General features: G+C 50.2%; 5 protein-coding genes across 5 annotated transcripts; 2 read left to right on the top strand and 3 right to left on the bottom strand.

Moving 5' to 3' along the window:
- Nucleotides 1–916: 916 nt before the first annotated feature.
- Nucleotides 917–7,146, top strand: Ank2 (Ankyrin-2; the record flags this gene model as incomplete). Its single annotated transcript, XM_037325662.1, has 8 exons — nt 917–993; nt 1,041–1,272; nt 1,334–1,390; nt 1,444–1,761; nt 1,808–2,051; nt 2,102–2,218; nt 2,271–4,833; nt 4,884–7,146. The coding sequence occupies 8 exons, from the start codon at nt 917–919 to the stop codon at nt 7,144–7,146; spliced, it is 5,871 nt and encodes a 1,956-aa protein (XP_037174995.1).
- A 317-nt stretch (nt 7,147–7,463) lies between these two features.
- laaA (L-amino acid amidase) lies at nt 7,464–8,458 on the bottom strand (the record flags this gene model as incomplete). The annotated part of the gene is made up of 2 exons (XM_037325661.1): nt 7,464–7,675; nt 7,732–8,458. The coding sequence occupies 2 exons, from the start codon at nt 8,456–8,458 to the stop codon at nt 7,464–7,466; spliced, it is 939 nt and encodes a 312-aa protein (XP_037175762.1).
- Nucleotides 8,459–10,999: 2,541 nt separating this feature from the next.
- On the top strand, nt 11,000–11,461 carry CGCA056_v010413 (uncharacterized protein; the record flags this gene model as incomplete). Its single annotated transcript, XM_037325660.1, has 1 exon — nt 11,000–11,461. The coding sequence occupies one exon, from the start codon at nt 11,000–11,002 to the stop codon at nt 11,459–11,461; it is 462 nt and encodes a 153-aa protein (XP_037174993.1).
- A 436-nt stretch (nt 11,462–11,897) lies between these two features.
- guaD-0 (Guanine deaminase) lies at nt 11,898–12,398 on the bottom strand (the record flags this gene model as incomplete). The annotated part of the gene is made up of 1 exon (XM_037325659.1): nt 11,898–12,398. One exon carries the CDS (start codon nt 12,396–12,398, stop codon nt 11,898–11,900), a length of 501 nt encoding a protein of 166 aa, XP_037174994.1.
- A 704-nt stretch (nt 12,399–13,102) lies between these two features.
- Nucleotides 13,103–15,234, bottom strand: CGCA056_v010411 (uncharacterized protein; the record flags this gene model as incomplete). The annotated part of the gene is made up of 9 exons (XM_037325658.1): nt 13,103–13,217; nt 13,283–13,528; nt 13,579–13,709; nt 13,763–14,346; nt 14,411–14,477; nt 14,524–14,585; nt 14,653–14,796; nt 14,850–14,995; nt 15,050–15,234. The coding sequence occupies 9 exons, from the start codon at nt 15,232–15,234 to the stop codon at nt 13,103–13,105; spliced, it is 1,680 nt and encodes a 559-aa protein (XP_037174991.1).
- Between the last annotated feature and the right edge of the window lie 621 nt (nt 15,235–15,855).

Below are 15,855 nucleotides of genomic sequence, written 5' to 3'. Positions count from 1 at the left end.
TAAAATATAGTAGTATTTTTAAAAATATTAATATTAATTATAGTAGTTAAAAAGAAGAAGATAAAGTCAGGGATATATAGAGGGCAGTATATGAAAACGCGGTTTTTAACGCGTTTCAGAAGTAGGGGTGTTTTAGAAGTTGGGGTGGGGTCTTAAAGAACATCTTGCGCCGCTTCCTAACTTCAAGAGATGTTAGTTGTGAGACTTGATTCAGACTTCCAACATGACTCGATGTAGAAGTGAGAATCGCAGCGATCAGATCAATAATCATGTCGTCTTTGATCAACGGGGACACAATTTTGTTGTGTCTAAGCGAGGATGAACGTCCCTACACACTAAAACCACGCCCAACCGGATCCCAGCGAATGGCTTCACTTTCCCGTAAGCCGGGATCGGAAGAGGTACCCTGGTCTGACGCACATGCATGAGCAAGGACGCAACGACAAGAATGTCGGACAGAACAAGGATTCAGCCGCAGCAGAAATCAGGCTGCGCTGGCATTGCATAATTGAACAAGCAAAGGACCATTGGTAAGACACAAAGTCCTTAGCTCGGCGCCACGCCTTTTCCAATTTGGGGGCCAAACGGGCATCCCGCCCCCTTGTCTAGCACCTGCAGGCTCGCGCTCGCGTGGCGCAGGATCCAATCGTTCAGCCCTAGCAGCGTCAACTCCTCACATGAGGCCGCCTAGACTGGCTTTTTCTCTGCAGTCATCATCATGAGAAAGACATTGCCGCGGCTGCCTGATCTGGGCGGAGTAACTGTTATTGCTGAACGACGGGCCGTCTTTTCGACTTCTCATCGTCCCTGAATGTGGGGGTGCAATTTGCTCGTCTATGCTGACATCAACAGAGGCGCAAACGAAACTGGGAAAGGTGCAATCGCGATCCAAGCTGCGGCGTGTCAAGAGCTCATCATGATCATCCCGAGCTTGGAGTGCGTTTACCCTCCAAACTTGAATCTTGTGCCGCCAAGATGGCGGCCTTTGGTGAAGTAAGTAAGCTCTTGCGGGTTGAAGTTACGACGCTGACCTCGGATAGCATCATCTGCGTCCACGACATAGGAGGATCGCCGAAGACGACATGGCATCATGATAAATCTGGCAAGATGTGGATTTCGGATCCGGAATTCCTCGGCAACTTCTCAAACTCGGCGCGAGTATGGTCATACGGATACAACTCGGACCCGTCAGTCAACATGACGCCCTCCAGTATTGCATTCCATGCCAACGAACTCCTCGCAATAATCATGGCTGGTTACACAGTGAATGGGGTACGGTTTGACTCGATGTTAATGGACGTTGGGAATCCGCGGCTGATAAAAGTCTTTCTAGGGAGGAGGACCGACGATCTTCATAGCACATGGGCTCGGCGGGGTCATCGTGAAGAAGGTAAGAAGACAACGCGCGCCACAAGTCGGGTAATGTGGCTAACTCGAAGCAAGGCCGTCATATTATCCTTGAGCTGTCCAGAGTACTTCAACATCAGGGATTCCATCGGCGGCATTGTCTTTCTGGACACGGTACATCACGGCACTGATTCCGAGGGCGTTCTGAAGGCAGTCAAAACTATCGCGGCACTCAGTCTCCAAAAGGGATCCTTGAAACCATCATGGGACGATACAAGGCAATACGCAGATGCCGTCCGCGAAGTCAACACCGCCTTTCTTGAGAGGCTGCCGTCGGAACTTGAGATGCTCAATTTCATTGCAGTGAGACGGGTTGAGCTAACTGTTGATGGTTCCGAAACGCACAAGACTTTGGTGAGAGCTTTAAGCGGAAGACCATGTGGTTTCTAACACCAAACAGGTAGTTCCTAAACGGCGCGCTGAGCTCGAATCACCTCAAAGCAAGACATTCACCATAGATTGCGACCACTTTCAACTCACAAGGTTCCCGTCCCCTGAGGATAGGATCTATCTTCAGCTGGCTGAGCAAGTTGGCGAGTTGATGACGAAGGCCTCGGCAGATACGTCTAGGAGGGTATTTTTTCCGCCCGCGCCGCCGGCACTGCGAAGTTCTCCAGTTCCCAGACCACCGTCACCGGATCCAGGTAGTTATCTTCCAAGACATGGATTTCTGAGAGTTACTGACAGAAAGTAGACGTCCCTGTCCGACCACGCCCCCCGCCGGGCCGAGCCATGGGGCTGCCCCCAGGCATAATACCTGCGGCACACGGTGGCAACGCTCACCAAGCATGGTTGAAGAAGAAAAGCATCGGTTAGTCCTCATTCAGTCTTGGAGTCATGAATTGGTTCTGATGAAAATCTAGAGTATATGAAAGAACGCCGGGACAGACTCATAGACAGGCTTGGCACTTGGGACGATGATCATCTTGGACACGACATCAATCCGATGCCAGGCACATGTACCTGGATAGAGACGCATCCATTCTTCCTTGAATGGTCCAAGTCCAATGCGACCGAAGACTTCTATGTTTACGGAAGTGCTGGGTGTGGCAAGACATATCTCGCCAAGTCCGTTGCGAACCACCTTTCTCGAGATGCATCAAAGCCATGGGACCTGGTCTTCTCATTCTTCTGCAATGCAAGCTCAACTGGAAACAAGAAACCACCAATCATGGAGTATTTTATCCGAGAAATTCTTCGCGAACGGCCACAATGGTTCGAATTCTTGAGCAGTCAGTTTCTGTTCCCTGACGCCGACGGGAGTTTTAGCATGGCCGCGCTCTTTGGCATCCTCCGGAACATCATGTCTCAGCTGCAGTTGTGCCAAGGTCCTGGGAAGTCGATCACAGTCTATTTGATAGTAGATGGACTCCACGAATGCGACGTGGGCTTTGTCAAAGAGTTCCTGGCTCTGGTAGCTAGTCTTATCGACCATCCAATCGCTCGTTCAACGCCGCCGACGCCTCCTAGTACAGCACCCCCCGGACCATTCAACCAATCTTTTCCACGAGATACCGTCAGATTCAAGTTCTTCACCACTTACACCCCAAACGAGGTCATGGCTATGGCTTCTGTGAGAGCCACCCGTATCAAGATGAAAGACCAGGACATTCGGAAGGACATTGCTACCTACGTGGACAAGAGAGTCGAGGACTTCAGTACCATCAAGTCAACGAAAGACCCGCCCGCAGAGGTGGCAGATTCGATCAAAGAGCAAGCAGAGTCATTCTTCGTCTACGCCAATTGCTCTATGGAAGACGGATTCTCGACCGTAAGAGATGATGATGAGTACGGGTTCTCCATGAGCCGCCGGATCTTTCCATATCCGCAAAAGTTAGGAAAGTATTTTGACTACAACCTGCTACCCTTGTTCCAGAACATCAGCAACGACAATTATGCCCTTTCAGCGCTACATGTCATCCTAGGCACCATTGGAAATATTCGTGGCAATACCTTGCGCGACGCTCTCGCGTGCCTTCACGACAATCCCCGTCTGAAGTTCATCGATATCCAGACAGTCTTGATGCATCAATGCCCTCGGCTGATCAGAGTCAGCGACGAATTTGAGGCCTTCTCCTTGCACCCCTCCCTTAGAATCCATCTCAATTCGTACATCAGCAAAGATGAACAACATGCCAACATGGCGTCGCTCTGTCTCAAGTATCTTTCGCAGCCCATATTTGGAGGAGGTCTTTCGAGAGATGTTGAACGGGAATGTCCCTTTTACCATTACGCAGCAAGAAATTGGCGAACGCATTTCAAGCTCTCAGGGGACAAATGGGCAAAGCTGATACCCCAATTGCGCCGTTTTTTCAACTCATCATCATACGGAACTTGGAGTCGCCACGTAGACGGAACAATATCATCGCCTCATGGGATTACTCCTCCTGTCGTGGCTCTTATCACTGCGAACGCCGCAAACATCATCCACCTTGTTGTCGACTTGTACGTCATGGATGACCCAGAAACGTACCCTTGGCAAACCGGAGTATGGGGCTTCTTCTGGCGGTTCAAGCAAAACACGTGGAGAGATTACCCTCGGTTCGCCATGTTCATTGACTCGTTCAGAGAGAGACATGATGAGATGATAGTTGACGAAGCGGGCCTTTCTCCCTTGATGCATGCTGCAAAGGAGCCAGTCGGTCTGCCAGATATGGTTCGCCATTTCCTGCAGCGTCCCTTCAATATCAACCGTAGAGACTACGCCATAGGCGCCACAGCGTTGATGTTCTTTTGCAGATTCAACACCGATCCGGATCAAGATCTTGTTTCAGAGATGATAGATGCGTTCATGAAAGCAGGAGCAGATGTAAACATGTCCACTTTTAGGGGAGAGACCCCTCTGTGGCTGGCATGCAGCAACGGAAACCCGATCCTGGTCGAGGAGCTCCTTCGAGTCGGGGCCAACCCCAATATCTCAGATCAAGACGGGTCAACGCCCATACATCAGGCATTCAGCAAGCCAACGAAATATTCTTATCATATCATCGACAAGCTCAGTCAAGCTGAGGCCGATCTGAACATCAAGTTTCCTTCCCCAGATAAACTGATACCAATGACAGCAGCAATCGTCGACATGCATTTCGACATATTTTTACACCTAATAGACAACATCGAAGATATCAATCAGAGAGACGCCGCGGGCTTTGCTGCCATACACTTGCTGATGCAGCCAAAATACGCCGATTGGCTACCTCATCTGCTTGAACGACGGGACTTGGACATTGATCTTCTCACCGACTCCGAGTCCAGTAACGGTGCACCAGTTCGACTTACGGCTTTATCTTACGCGATTACCGAGCAGAACTTCCAGGCCGTCGAACTGCTTCTAAGGGCCGGAGCAAATCCCGACCGTCATCCACAAGCAAGCGATAAGTCGCCACTATTTGTTGCCGTGGACTTCGTCGCGGGGAGACTGGAAGACATGTAAGGCACTGAATTCTTGAAGGGTGTATATCAGACTGACAATACAGCAGCGGCGATAAAGACCCGAACGGAAACCTCGATATCGCAGAGCTGTTGATCTCTTACAACAGCTCCATCAATACTATTAATCCCAAGTCAAAACGCCATACAAGATCACCATTAATGCTAGCAGTCAAGAATCAGAACTACCCAATGGTTGAACTTCTCCTGAAGCACGGTGCAGACCCCACCTTGGAAGAAGCTTACAATCTCCCTGGCGTTCTGGACGCAGCCGTGTACGGGGGCAATGTGGAAATTCTCAAGTTGCTTCTGGAACATTCGTTGCCTCCGAGTGTCAACTATGTACCAAAAGACTTCGACCACATCCTTATCGAGGCGGCGGAGAAGGACGTAGAGTTGGTGAAGCTACTCCTGGATCACGGTGCCGATACAAAACGATTCTTGGCACCTGGTGACCCCAGAACCCCGCTACAGGCTGCAGTTCAGGAGGGAAATCTCGGGTTATGCAAGCTATTTCTTGAATACGAGCCGGAGCTGGTGAACTACCAGGCTAAGGAGGGCTTGGTCTGCGAAACGCCTCTGAACATTGCAGCCAGAGAAGGCCACCTGGAGATTGTGCGCTGTCTCCTCGAAGCAGGGGCCAAACCCAACTTTCAATCATTCTACTACCAGGAAACACCGCTCTGGTCAGCATGTTCTCGAGGAAAGTTCGAGATTGCCAAGCTTCTTTATGAAAGAGCTCCTGAAACCATCAACACCCCTTCTTATGACGGCGAAACACCCCTCATGGGAGCATGCTCCTCCGGTGCCATTAAACTAGTTGCCTTTCTTCTTGACAATGGAGCCGACCTTACGCCCAGATGCTCAAACTGCGGCTCCTGTGTCTGGAAAGCCTTGACAAATAATAGTGACGCACCAGCGTACAAGATGATCGAACTGCTGATTCAGCACGGTCTTGGCGTGGACGATGTCGTCAGCTCGGTAGGATTTACCGTGCTGGGCGAGGCCTGCAGGAGCGGGGATCTGCCGGCGGTGCGGTACTTGTTGGACTTGGGTGCTGATCCGGTGAAAGGACAACTCTGTCCGGGAAAAGATCCCTCAGACAATTCTTGGAGGAGTGCCGCGCAAGTTGCCGTGGACAACCGTGAGCGTGGGATCCTCGATGCCTTGCTCCAGCATCCCAAGGTCGCTGACTTCATTGCCAACGCCGATGTTTATGGGGAGACGGTACTGCATACGGACGACCCTCAAACAGAGGTACCGGTGATGATGACTATGATCCATAATACGTGTGAGAGGCTGAGAAGGGAGACCGGCATGGATCATTGGGAAAGGATGCTGCGTGCTGAAGACTTCGGGGGCCAGAAACCACTTGATACCGCACTGGGAGGGCACCACAAAACGCTGACTGACCAGGCTGTCGGAAATGCCGACGGATTCATCGCACAGTATGTTGCGCAATTAGTCAAAGCCCAGCATAGGACGATCGACGACCACTTTTACATCATCAGAATGCTATCGCGGCTGCTCCTCCTCCGCACTGGGTACGACGATGAAGCTGTCAGACTGATACAGGCGTACGTCGTGGATCCTTGGGTGAGAGAGAAGGACGACCGTGTCGAGGAAGCGGTGTTCTGCGAGTACTATTGCGATGAGTGCGGCAAAGATGCCGAGGAGGAGACGCTCTACTTCTGCCGGTTTTGTGTATGGACTACTGGACGGTGCTGCTTCAACAATTACAAAGGGATGCATGAACCGATTGAAGTCCCATTGGTCATGGAGAGGCGCATTGTGGATATCAATTCGGAGGAGTTCATGGGTGTGCTCAGAGTCCTTGAGCAAGACTTTGTCACCAACAAAGCCCCCCGTGTCGCGGAACCCGCTCAAAAAGAGCTATTTGAGGCGGATCCTGAGTCCGAGGACACGACGCTGTCCCTCGCCTTTCTGCATTCCTTGGGGTATCTTGAGTTCCGCCGTCGTGCATGGAGTCCTTACCTTCCCTTGGCACCCAAGATATACAAGCGTATCGAGCCATGGGAATTCTTCATGAGGCAGGAGAGGAAGGAATTTCAAGAGTGGGTCTACCGGACGGAAACGGCGCCATGGAGACTGAAGAACGAACTTGAATATTTCCTCGAATCAGGCAGGAAGACCGCGTACAAGGACGTTGGCACCACCATAGCCGAGGAGATAATGAGGGATGTGGGTGTACTATTTCACGAGCCACGCCGCAGCAGAAGCCCGCGGATGCTGCGGCCGAATGAGAGAGGAGAGAGGGGCCCACGCATGCTTTCTGACGAAGAATCTGACTGATTTGATGGGATTCCAAGATGAATATTTGCAGGATTCTTGGATTCATGAGACATGATGAAATGAAAAGGGGTAAATGGGCAGCACCAGAAAAGAAAAGGCCGACTCACGAGTTGAGGTGATGAATCGAAAAAATACGCATCATTGTGGAAACCAAGAATATGTCTTGCAACAAGGCTTTGCCAATTGATATCATCGTTACTCTTGTTTGATATCTTGGCTAATCTTCCGTGCTTTCTTTGCATACTTGCTACGGTGTCCCTCTCGCCATTCTCCGCCTGCACTCAAGTGGCATCATCGTTTCGACACAGACCGCCTGCTCAGCCATGTAGGAACTTCTCCAGAAACCATGAGTACTTCTCAAGTTGCTCCAAGTGAACAATATGAGCCCCATTACTGATAGTGATCCATTTAGAGTTGCGAATGTTCTTGACTAAAGGCTCAACCACCAAATAAGACGCCTCGTCAAACTCGCCATGAATTACCAGAGTGGGGACTTTGATCTCTTTGCACTTCTCACTCCAATCGTAACCTAATGCAGGCTGTAAGCTCGTCTTATAGGAGGCTGCGCGGAGAAGCAGGACTCACTCTTCAGGTTCCCGACAACAGTAATCTCACTTGGTCCATTCATGGTAGAATAGACCGTTGGGTCCTTCTCCAGCTCATCGAAAGCGTCCGCCAAGGCCTTGGGGAATGGCCAAATACGACACATGTGAACCTTGTAGTACTCCATCACGGCTGCCTGATACTCTTCCGATTCGTAGTCGCCGTCCTTTTCCGCCTTCTCGATTGCCTGGCGGACAGTTTTAGGCATCTCTTTTAGCCAATTGCGCTGTGCCGTTTCCCACAACTTCATACTCGCGGGGCTGCTGGCCAATATCAGCTTCTCAATCCTTGGCGCCAGAACTGGCGATGCCGATTCTGTAGCGATGACAGCCGCAAGCATGCCACCCCATGAGTGACCGTAGAGGTCAAACTTGTCGACGCCGAGGCGAGCCAGCAAGTTCTCAAGCTCGGAGACAAAGAGCGACACAGTCCAGAAAGACTCATCACCCTGCTTCTCCGGGTAATGCGTCGATTTGCCGCAACCGATTTGATCATACAGAATCACGGGAGTCCTGGTTTGTTTGTGGTAATACGTGAACAGAGGGGCCAGGTAAACGCGTGGAATCCCGGGACCGCCGTGAAGTGCGACAAGCGGCTTACCTGCAGACAGGTCGCCGAGAATACGATAGGCAGTTTGAGGGTTCGAGTCCTCAGGAAATGATGGATGAGGAAAGGGGACTGACCCCTCGACCACTTTGATGAGAACCATATTATTGACAATCAAATGTATGGGTGATTTGCTCTCGGCAGTCAATGAAAGGAGGTAATTGTTGAACTGCAAGAAGCGGGGATACGAAACGGGGCTTGAGCAGTGAATGATCGGCCGATCGCACCAGTAAAATCTGTGTTGTGCGACAGAGGCATGAAGCTTACGGTGGCGCATAAGCTCCTGCCGATCCGGGAGCGAAAGTTCATTAAATAACCCTCGGCTTACTGCGATTGGATATCACGGAATGACAATGAGGTAAGACAGGACTTAGCAATGGGCCATTGCCTTCCGGGAAATACTACCGTTGGAAGCTACGATAGAAAACATTGGCTGTGCAATCGCAGTGTCACCAACATTTCGACCAACCGAGGTTAGTAGATTAGTTTTGAAGCTTTTCCCACTACTCACGGAAAAGCCGACATCAATTGCATTCCATAACAATTGCACTCCGTAGCGAGAAGATTTACTCATTGACTGTCTGTATAAGTATTTAAAGCGATCGACAATGCAATGTGACTGGAGTGAGCTATTGACACCCATGGTTTATGAAGCTCAGCCGAGATTTCGTCTTCCTCTCCTGCCTTCGTACTGACGACATCTGGGGCAAAGCCCGAGTTTCATTACTTCGCCTTGCACAGTTTCACTCAAAATCTGACCACAGGGGTGGCGCGGGCAGCATGTTCCAGGGCTGTGGTAGCTTGTTCGACGCTCATGGCGCGTCGTGTAGCTGGTGCCGCAGCTGGTGCAGTCGACTGAGTGGAGAACGAAGTAACACATCTTCGAGGAGTGACTTTGCAGATGTCTCAAGATGCAAATAGAAATTGCCAGATAGAGATCCTGACTGGTTCTTTCGCGATCTTGCGCAGGGAAGTGTGGTTTCGAAATCTTTTGAAATGGAGGTCGATCGAAGGAAGCCAACAATAGGCACAATGATCCTTTATATCTTGAGGCAAGTCTCAAAGAGCTCAAGTGAGTTGAGGCTTAGGATCCATTCAACATGCGGGCTGTCTTGGTGAATGGGCCTGATGCAACTGCTTTGTTGTGATTTAGCGATTGTCAAGGCGTCAAAGCGGGCAGTTCTGAATGCATCTCGGACGGTCTTCGTACTCTCAGGACCACGAGTGACCAAGATGACTAGAAATGTCGCGAGGAGCCCGGCTTAGCTGTAAAGCCATGTCCAATTTCTTGTTTCTCATTCCGTCTCATCACGCAAAGTGTGTCTATTATCGAGCAGAAAACGATATTGAACAAACAACAACCTTTTTCAACACCATGTGTCATTTTATTTGGAGAGACAACCAGTGCCAGGCGTGCGGTCAGTTCTTTGATCGCAAACTTGTTTCCTGCAATCAGGCACAAACGCGCAAGCGTACGACTTGCAGCAGGGTCTACTTCCGAGAGAACGATGCCGATTTCAAATGTCAGCAATGTTTGGTTACGGAAGCACCTTGGAGGAGGATGAAGCCATTGGAAAGTCAGAATAACGAAGAGTACTACAGCGATGATTCTGGGGACGAAGACTTTGAGGAATCTGATGGCAGTCTTTCGGACAACGATGAAAGTACCGATGACGTCGGCGACTACGAAGACAAAAAAGGTAATGGGCCTTTGAAGAGAAGCTTTCAGGATGCTGGTTTCAAACTTCCTCAGAGGCAAATGCCGAAGAGGAAATGCCGAGGAGACCGGGTCAAAAGCCTGTTGCTCAACTAAATGTTGCTATAAACTCCCGCGCTTTTCAGGCCATTGCTTTATGTTTGCGAATTGGTTCGATACAAAATTAGGCAAAGAACCAACATCTCAATCATGCTCCAAGTTTCAGATGAGTCACATGTCTCATACCGCGAAAGATCATATCATGGCTTCGAAATTAGTTTGGCATCAACCTTATGAGTGGGCGTGACGACACAAACCAGTGAAAGCACAGAATAAGTCAAAAACAGAACTCTCTGATTTTCGGGTTCTTCCTGTGATTGGTGGCCAAAAAGCCCAGGGAGGTTTGTATGAGACAATTCCTTGCGAACAGCGTTCAAAGTAGTCCAATGAAAGCTTCTGCCGATCACAGCCACCAAGCACCAAGGCAAAATCACAAAAGCTAGCCAAGGCCAAATGACTTTGATTAGGTTCAAGGAATTCAAACTTCTATTATTGATAGGGATGGGCATTTTGAACGGTAGGACGATCAGTCAAAGCTATGGAAACAGCCATTGTGACCGTTCCCTTACTGAACCCCAAAGCAACCTGAGGTCCACCAGTGACCCCCATTGTCGCTCTTGTTCACAACTGGTATGTAATCATCGGACAGCCCACTTTGTCGAACAAGTCAAGCAGGCCCTTCTAGGGAAGTCTCCAGATCTTTCGACAACACACCACGCAAACAATGCTCGCGACAACCATAGTTACGGCGGCCAAAGACATAAATGTCGCAACCGCCGCTCATCATTTCCTATGGTTGAGCTGCGATATGCCCAACAACAATCAGGTCGGCCGACCATCTTGATTCTCACATCAGTAGTTTCAACTCAGACTTCTTCAAAAGCCACAATGGACGAACCAAAGAGCCCCGACGCCGGCGCCTGGACACTCGTCGTCCCCAAGCGCACCAAGAAATTTCCCGCCAAGCCCAAATCAAGCGAGGATACCAAGGAGAACGCTACGCAAAACACCGGAACTTCTGCATCAAAGGATCAAAACGTTGATCCCGCGTATGATGCCTCCGCCGAACATGATGCGGACTTCGAAGACAGCGAAGCCGACAACGTCATTGTCGATGTTCCAACTGGGAGTCCCACGTCAGACCCCGAGGGCTTCATTGAGGAATATGATGAGTACGCTGTCATTGAAGATAAGATGCTGGATCAGGCGGTGTATGACTTTGAAAAGCGAGAGAAGTCACTGAGTCGATTTGGAGGTCGTAAGCATGGGACTATCGCGGAAGCTCGCGGCATTCGCATGCAAAGCGTTCAGCGTATCTATTTGCGAGATGACAAAAAGGCTGCTTATTGAGAGAGGATGGGGAGAGTTGAACGCCTATCCAAGGACAAGGCCCAGAGTGTTTGTTTAGATCAAAGGTTGGATATCTGATGAGCTCAGTTACAGGGATCCTAGCTGCTGTTGCTTCTGGCATGTTTAAGCCATTGCAAAGAATCGCATACTTGGGCAATGAATTTCTTCAACCTCGCAGGCTGAGAGCACACCTAGCCTCCGTCCCACTCATTCAAACATGTGATATCTGGCCTGCACGAATGACTCCGTTGGAATTAATTGATTCCAGTAATTACCTAAATCCAGGACTATGCTGATAGCAAGGCGTAGTCTCCCACTCCATTGCCTTTTTCACATCCTCCGCTTCAGCTCTTGACATTGACACAGCTTCCTAACCAACATCGCCTTCACAAAAACACCCAATCGACATAAGTGACATGCTTCAGTCTCAGGACTTTTACTTGGCATGCTTCTTTTGGTGGAGGGCCCTCACTTCTTCCGCAAGCCCTGGGATCGGCCCTTGAACCGGGGTGTTGGGAGCGACCTGGCTGATAGGGAGTGCCGCCACCTTCTTGCCAGCTGCAAGCCCAAATTCTTCCAGCCATGATGCATATTGTTCTGTTGACGACACATAGACAATCGGCCCTAAGCCCACCCAGGCATGTGCCGCAGCACACATGGGGCAGTGCTCCCCAGATGTGTAGACAGACGCCTTGGTTCTCTCCTCAGCGCTGAGGTTGAGTTGCGCCCATCGCGCCAGGGTGAACTCGGGATGCAGGGTTGCATCCGGCTTGCCGTCACCGTTCTCGCCGGTCTGTGTGCGGTTGCGGTCTTCGCGGATGATAGTCCCGTCAGCACCTACGAGGACGGAGCCGAATGGATCGTCCCCGGCATCCAGTGCTTCCTTAGCAAGTTCGACGCATCGCTTAAGAATTTTGTAGTCGGGAGATTGAGTCATGATGAGATTTAAGGCTGAGCTGGCCTTGATCAGGACAAAGCGTTGTAGTAGCGAGTGAATGAATGGTGGGGTAAACTCGTGATAAGATCGCAAGTCAGCATTGGGCATAAATAGATGACGTACTGAGAACGGATGAAAGTTATTGCTGGCCCACGGAAATATTTCTTCAGACATTCGTTTGGTTGGTGACTCATAACTTGAGGGGTTTTCTGTATCTTCAACTTCAATCCTGCGTCTCGAACAGCGCTCTGGTTTGAGTACGATGTAAGCGAGCTCTACACTAAGCAGACGGCGTAGAGACTTTCCCAAGTCGCCTAGTACCAGCCCGAACTAGATACTACGTGAGTCTTATTTCGCTGAAATTCAGTTTATCGCTTTCGTGATTTTCATTCAATTCTGTTTTGGAGACTGTCAAGTAAATCTAGTAGACGCAATTTACAAAGTCGACCGGTACGAATTTCACATTTGTGTTCACGGAAGCATGTGCGCGCGTGCATTGCAAACCGCATGCTAGACTATTCACAGAATCGACCAATGACCAACAAGTAAAGAGTATCACTAAATTAGTCTGGCGGCTGCAGTATCAATGTATCTCAAGCCCACTCATCCACTTCGCGGGCTCCCATGGTGTCGCACGCTCAGAGCACTGACAGTGCGCTGCATGTTTGTTCCCATATCGGAAGACGGCAGGTATTGTGGGTCGCTTAGCAGGCTGCTTCACTATGCACAAAATCTGACGGCGACAGCGATGGATATAAAAACCCTGCAACCTGAATCATGTCGGTGATATTGCCGGCAGGACCATGAGATGGGAGAAAACTACATTACAAATGTCAGTTTTCTCTTGAGACTGTACGTGGTTGAAACTGTGATGCGGTACTTACTGAGCATTAGTGGCGACGCCATCGCTAGCCAGAGATGCCAACAGCTCGTGTACTGCTGCATGATCAAAAGTCTCCAGGAAGGCCAAGTATCCATGGTCTGCGTCAAAGACAGCCGTATTACTGTCGCTGGTAGGACACGCCGGAAGGACGAGAGCGTAGCCGTGATCTTCAGCATGTACAGTCGCATCCATATCGAAGAGGGCCAACCGTATTCGGCTGTCCTTCAGAACGAGAGAGCCGCTTCGGCTTTTGCATGATTCAGCCCAGTCTTCTTCGCTCAAAGGGAAGTTGCATACCTGTAGGTTACGATCTGGTCTTGGGGCACAGTGGTGTAGTAGCTGGCTGCATGGTCAGGTACGATGAGCTTTGCGCCACTGGCGACGTAGTCCACAACACCAAAGGCGTGATCATGATGATGATGGGTGGGCTGGAGAACGTCAGTATCGAGCAGAGGATCTTGGCTTGTCTGGGAATACGAACCCAAACGTGAGTGATGTTCTTCCCGAGGCGAGCTTGAGCCCATTCGATGACGAGCTTGCTTTGGTGAGGAGGAGCATCCAGCACGATGACAGATCCGTCTTCAAGCTCCACTACGGCTTGTCGCATGGCCAAGGCCCCTTCGGGACTGATCACCCATAAGCCGGGCAGATCATCAAAAGGCCTGGAGGCTGCCGACTCGATGATCTCAGGAGTTCCTGTGTATGCTCCCCGCCAAAGGAAGTTGGCGGATGTCTCGCCAATCTCAGAAAAGTCATATTGTGCGTCCCGCACGGGCACACTAGCCTGAGGGATCGTCGCATTCCCTGGTAACGTGAATAAGTCTTCAGAGATGGCAGGATTAACCAGAATCTGATCAGCACGATAATCCGCAATGAGATGCTTTCCGTTGTAGATCGTCTTGAATCGCTGCGGGGCCTGAACGCCATCAACCTCCGTGTAGTCGTAAACAAGGAGATCGTGTGTCGAGGCACCAAAAAAGGGGTGATCTTCGTAGGAGCGGATGATGTACGGTAAATTGGTATCGGGATTGAAAAGAACCGTTAAGTTAAGTGAATCGTCATGGACTACGTATTGTCAGCTGGAAGGCCCGAGCAGCAATGAGAAAAAAAAATGATTAGCAGGACTCACCACCGTGGAGCTCAACACCGGCTTCCGAGGCCCCTGAGCGATAGGTAAACTTATTGTTAGACAGAATCTGCTAACATTAGTGAGTGCCAGCAAGTATCGCAAATCTGCCATACCGTCGAGAGAAGTAACGGTTGCCACTTATATGCCTCGCTGATCAAATACGATGCAAGAAGACCTGATGCAAAGATTCTTATTAGTTGTGCCTATGGTAATGGTATGGGGGAAAGCTTGAGTGGGCTTACCGTCTAGGTATCCCTGGGGATCTCCAGTAGGATTGTAAAGGTCGTAGCTTCCCCTAACAACAGCGGCAAAACCAGTCTCACCGCCGTTAACGATCAATGAGAAGTCCATAGGACTGAGATTGGCTCTCCCAAATGTCCATCCAGCTGTAAGATCTTAGCAAGAATTAACGGCTGACCAGATCTGAGCTCATACGTACGCCCAAGGGAGACAACCTTGTCGATGCGTTGCCTGACGTTGTTCCCATTAAAGGCAAATGTTACGTTTTGTCGCCCAGCAGTGATAGCTGCGTTATCCACTCCAGTGAGAGAAATCCCCAGCATCAGGGTCCTGGCTCGAAGAGTTCTATGCTCGTTTAACGACTGGTCAGCCATCACTGAAAGCACGCACTCAACTTACGTTTCGCCATAGTACGACAAGCTGCTTATGGAATCGATGACATCCTGGCCACCAAGGGCTTCAATCCCTCGAGCAAGAAGTGCGGCAGGATCTTCGACGCTGTCATTTTGGCGGTGGTGCAGTCGATGACCAAAAGCAAATCCGGAAAAGAGCAAGACAGTTAGTCTAAGTTGAGAAACAAACATCTTGACAGTCTCGAGGACAAGAGGCATAAGGGACGAGGCAATGGTTCGTCCAATGTCTGATGCTCTGACGAGCTTAAATACATGATGTAGAGCACCTAGCCCCTGAGTCCTTGGTCAGGAGTAAGTTGAAGACGGATTTCTAATCCCGTCTCGAATGCCAAGAAGGCTACCGTAGCTTCGGTATTCTAGCGACACCTGATTTCCAGAAGATTGTGACTATGTCGAAGGCTATGCTGGTGAACATGGCACGCTGAATGTTGGTGATTGCAAGGGTTACTAAGGCCAAGTTAATTTAAACATCTTGGATTCTTGTCCTGCCTGCTCTGGCTTGCGGGTGACTCCGGTGAATCACAGGGGTAGCTTCCGCGCGGCAGGAACTATCCAGATCAAGCTTGAACGTCGCCCAGATTCTGGCGAATAACGAATGCGGATCCAAACTTTAATCAGTTGACGTTACTTGGCCCTCCGGACATTGGACGAATTCTGGACCCGGTTCTACTGTTTCCCCTTGTTTTCAGACCGGGTTGGCCTCATGTGCTAGTTAAGTCCGGAGGCTGCGGACACAGGTGCCCACATTTAAGGCCGAGGACGCCGTAGAGATGGAGCCATGTCCGGAGATAC

The sequence above is a fragment of the Colletotrichum aenigma genome (genome assembly GCF_013390185.1).
Source record: "Colletotrichum aenigma strain Cg56 chromosome Unknown KSG_Cg56_contig07, whole genome shotgun sequence".
In the NCBI taxonomy this organism is placed as follows: domain Eukaryota; kingdom Fungi; phylum Ascomycota; class Sordariomycetes; order Glomerellales; family Glomerellaceae; genus Colletotrichum; species Colletotrichum aenigma.
This window is presented reverse-complemented; position numbering and strand designations above follow the sequence as displayed.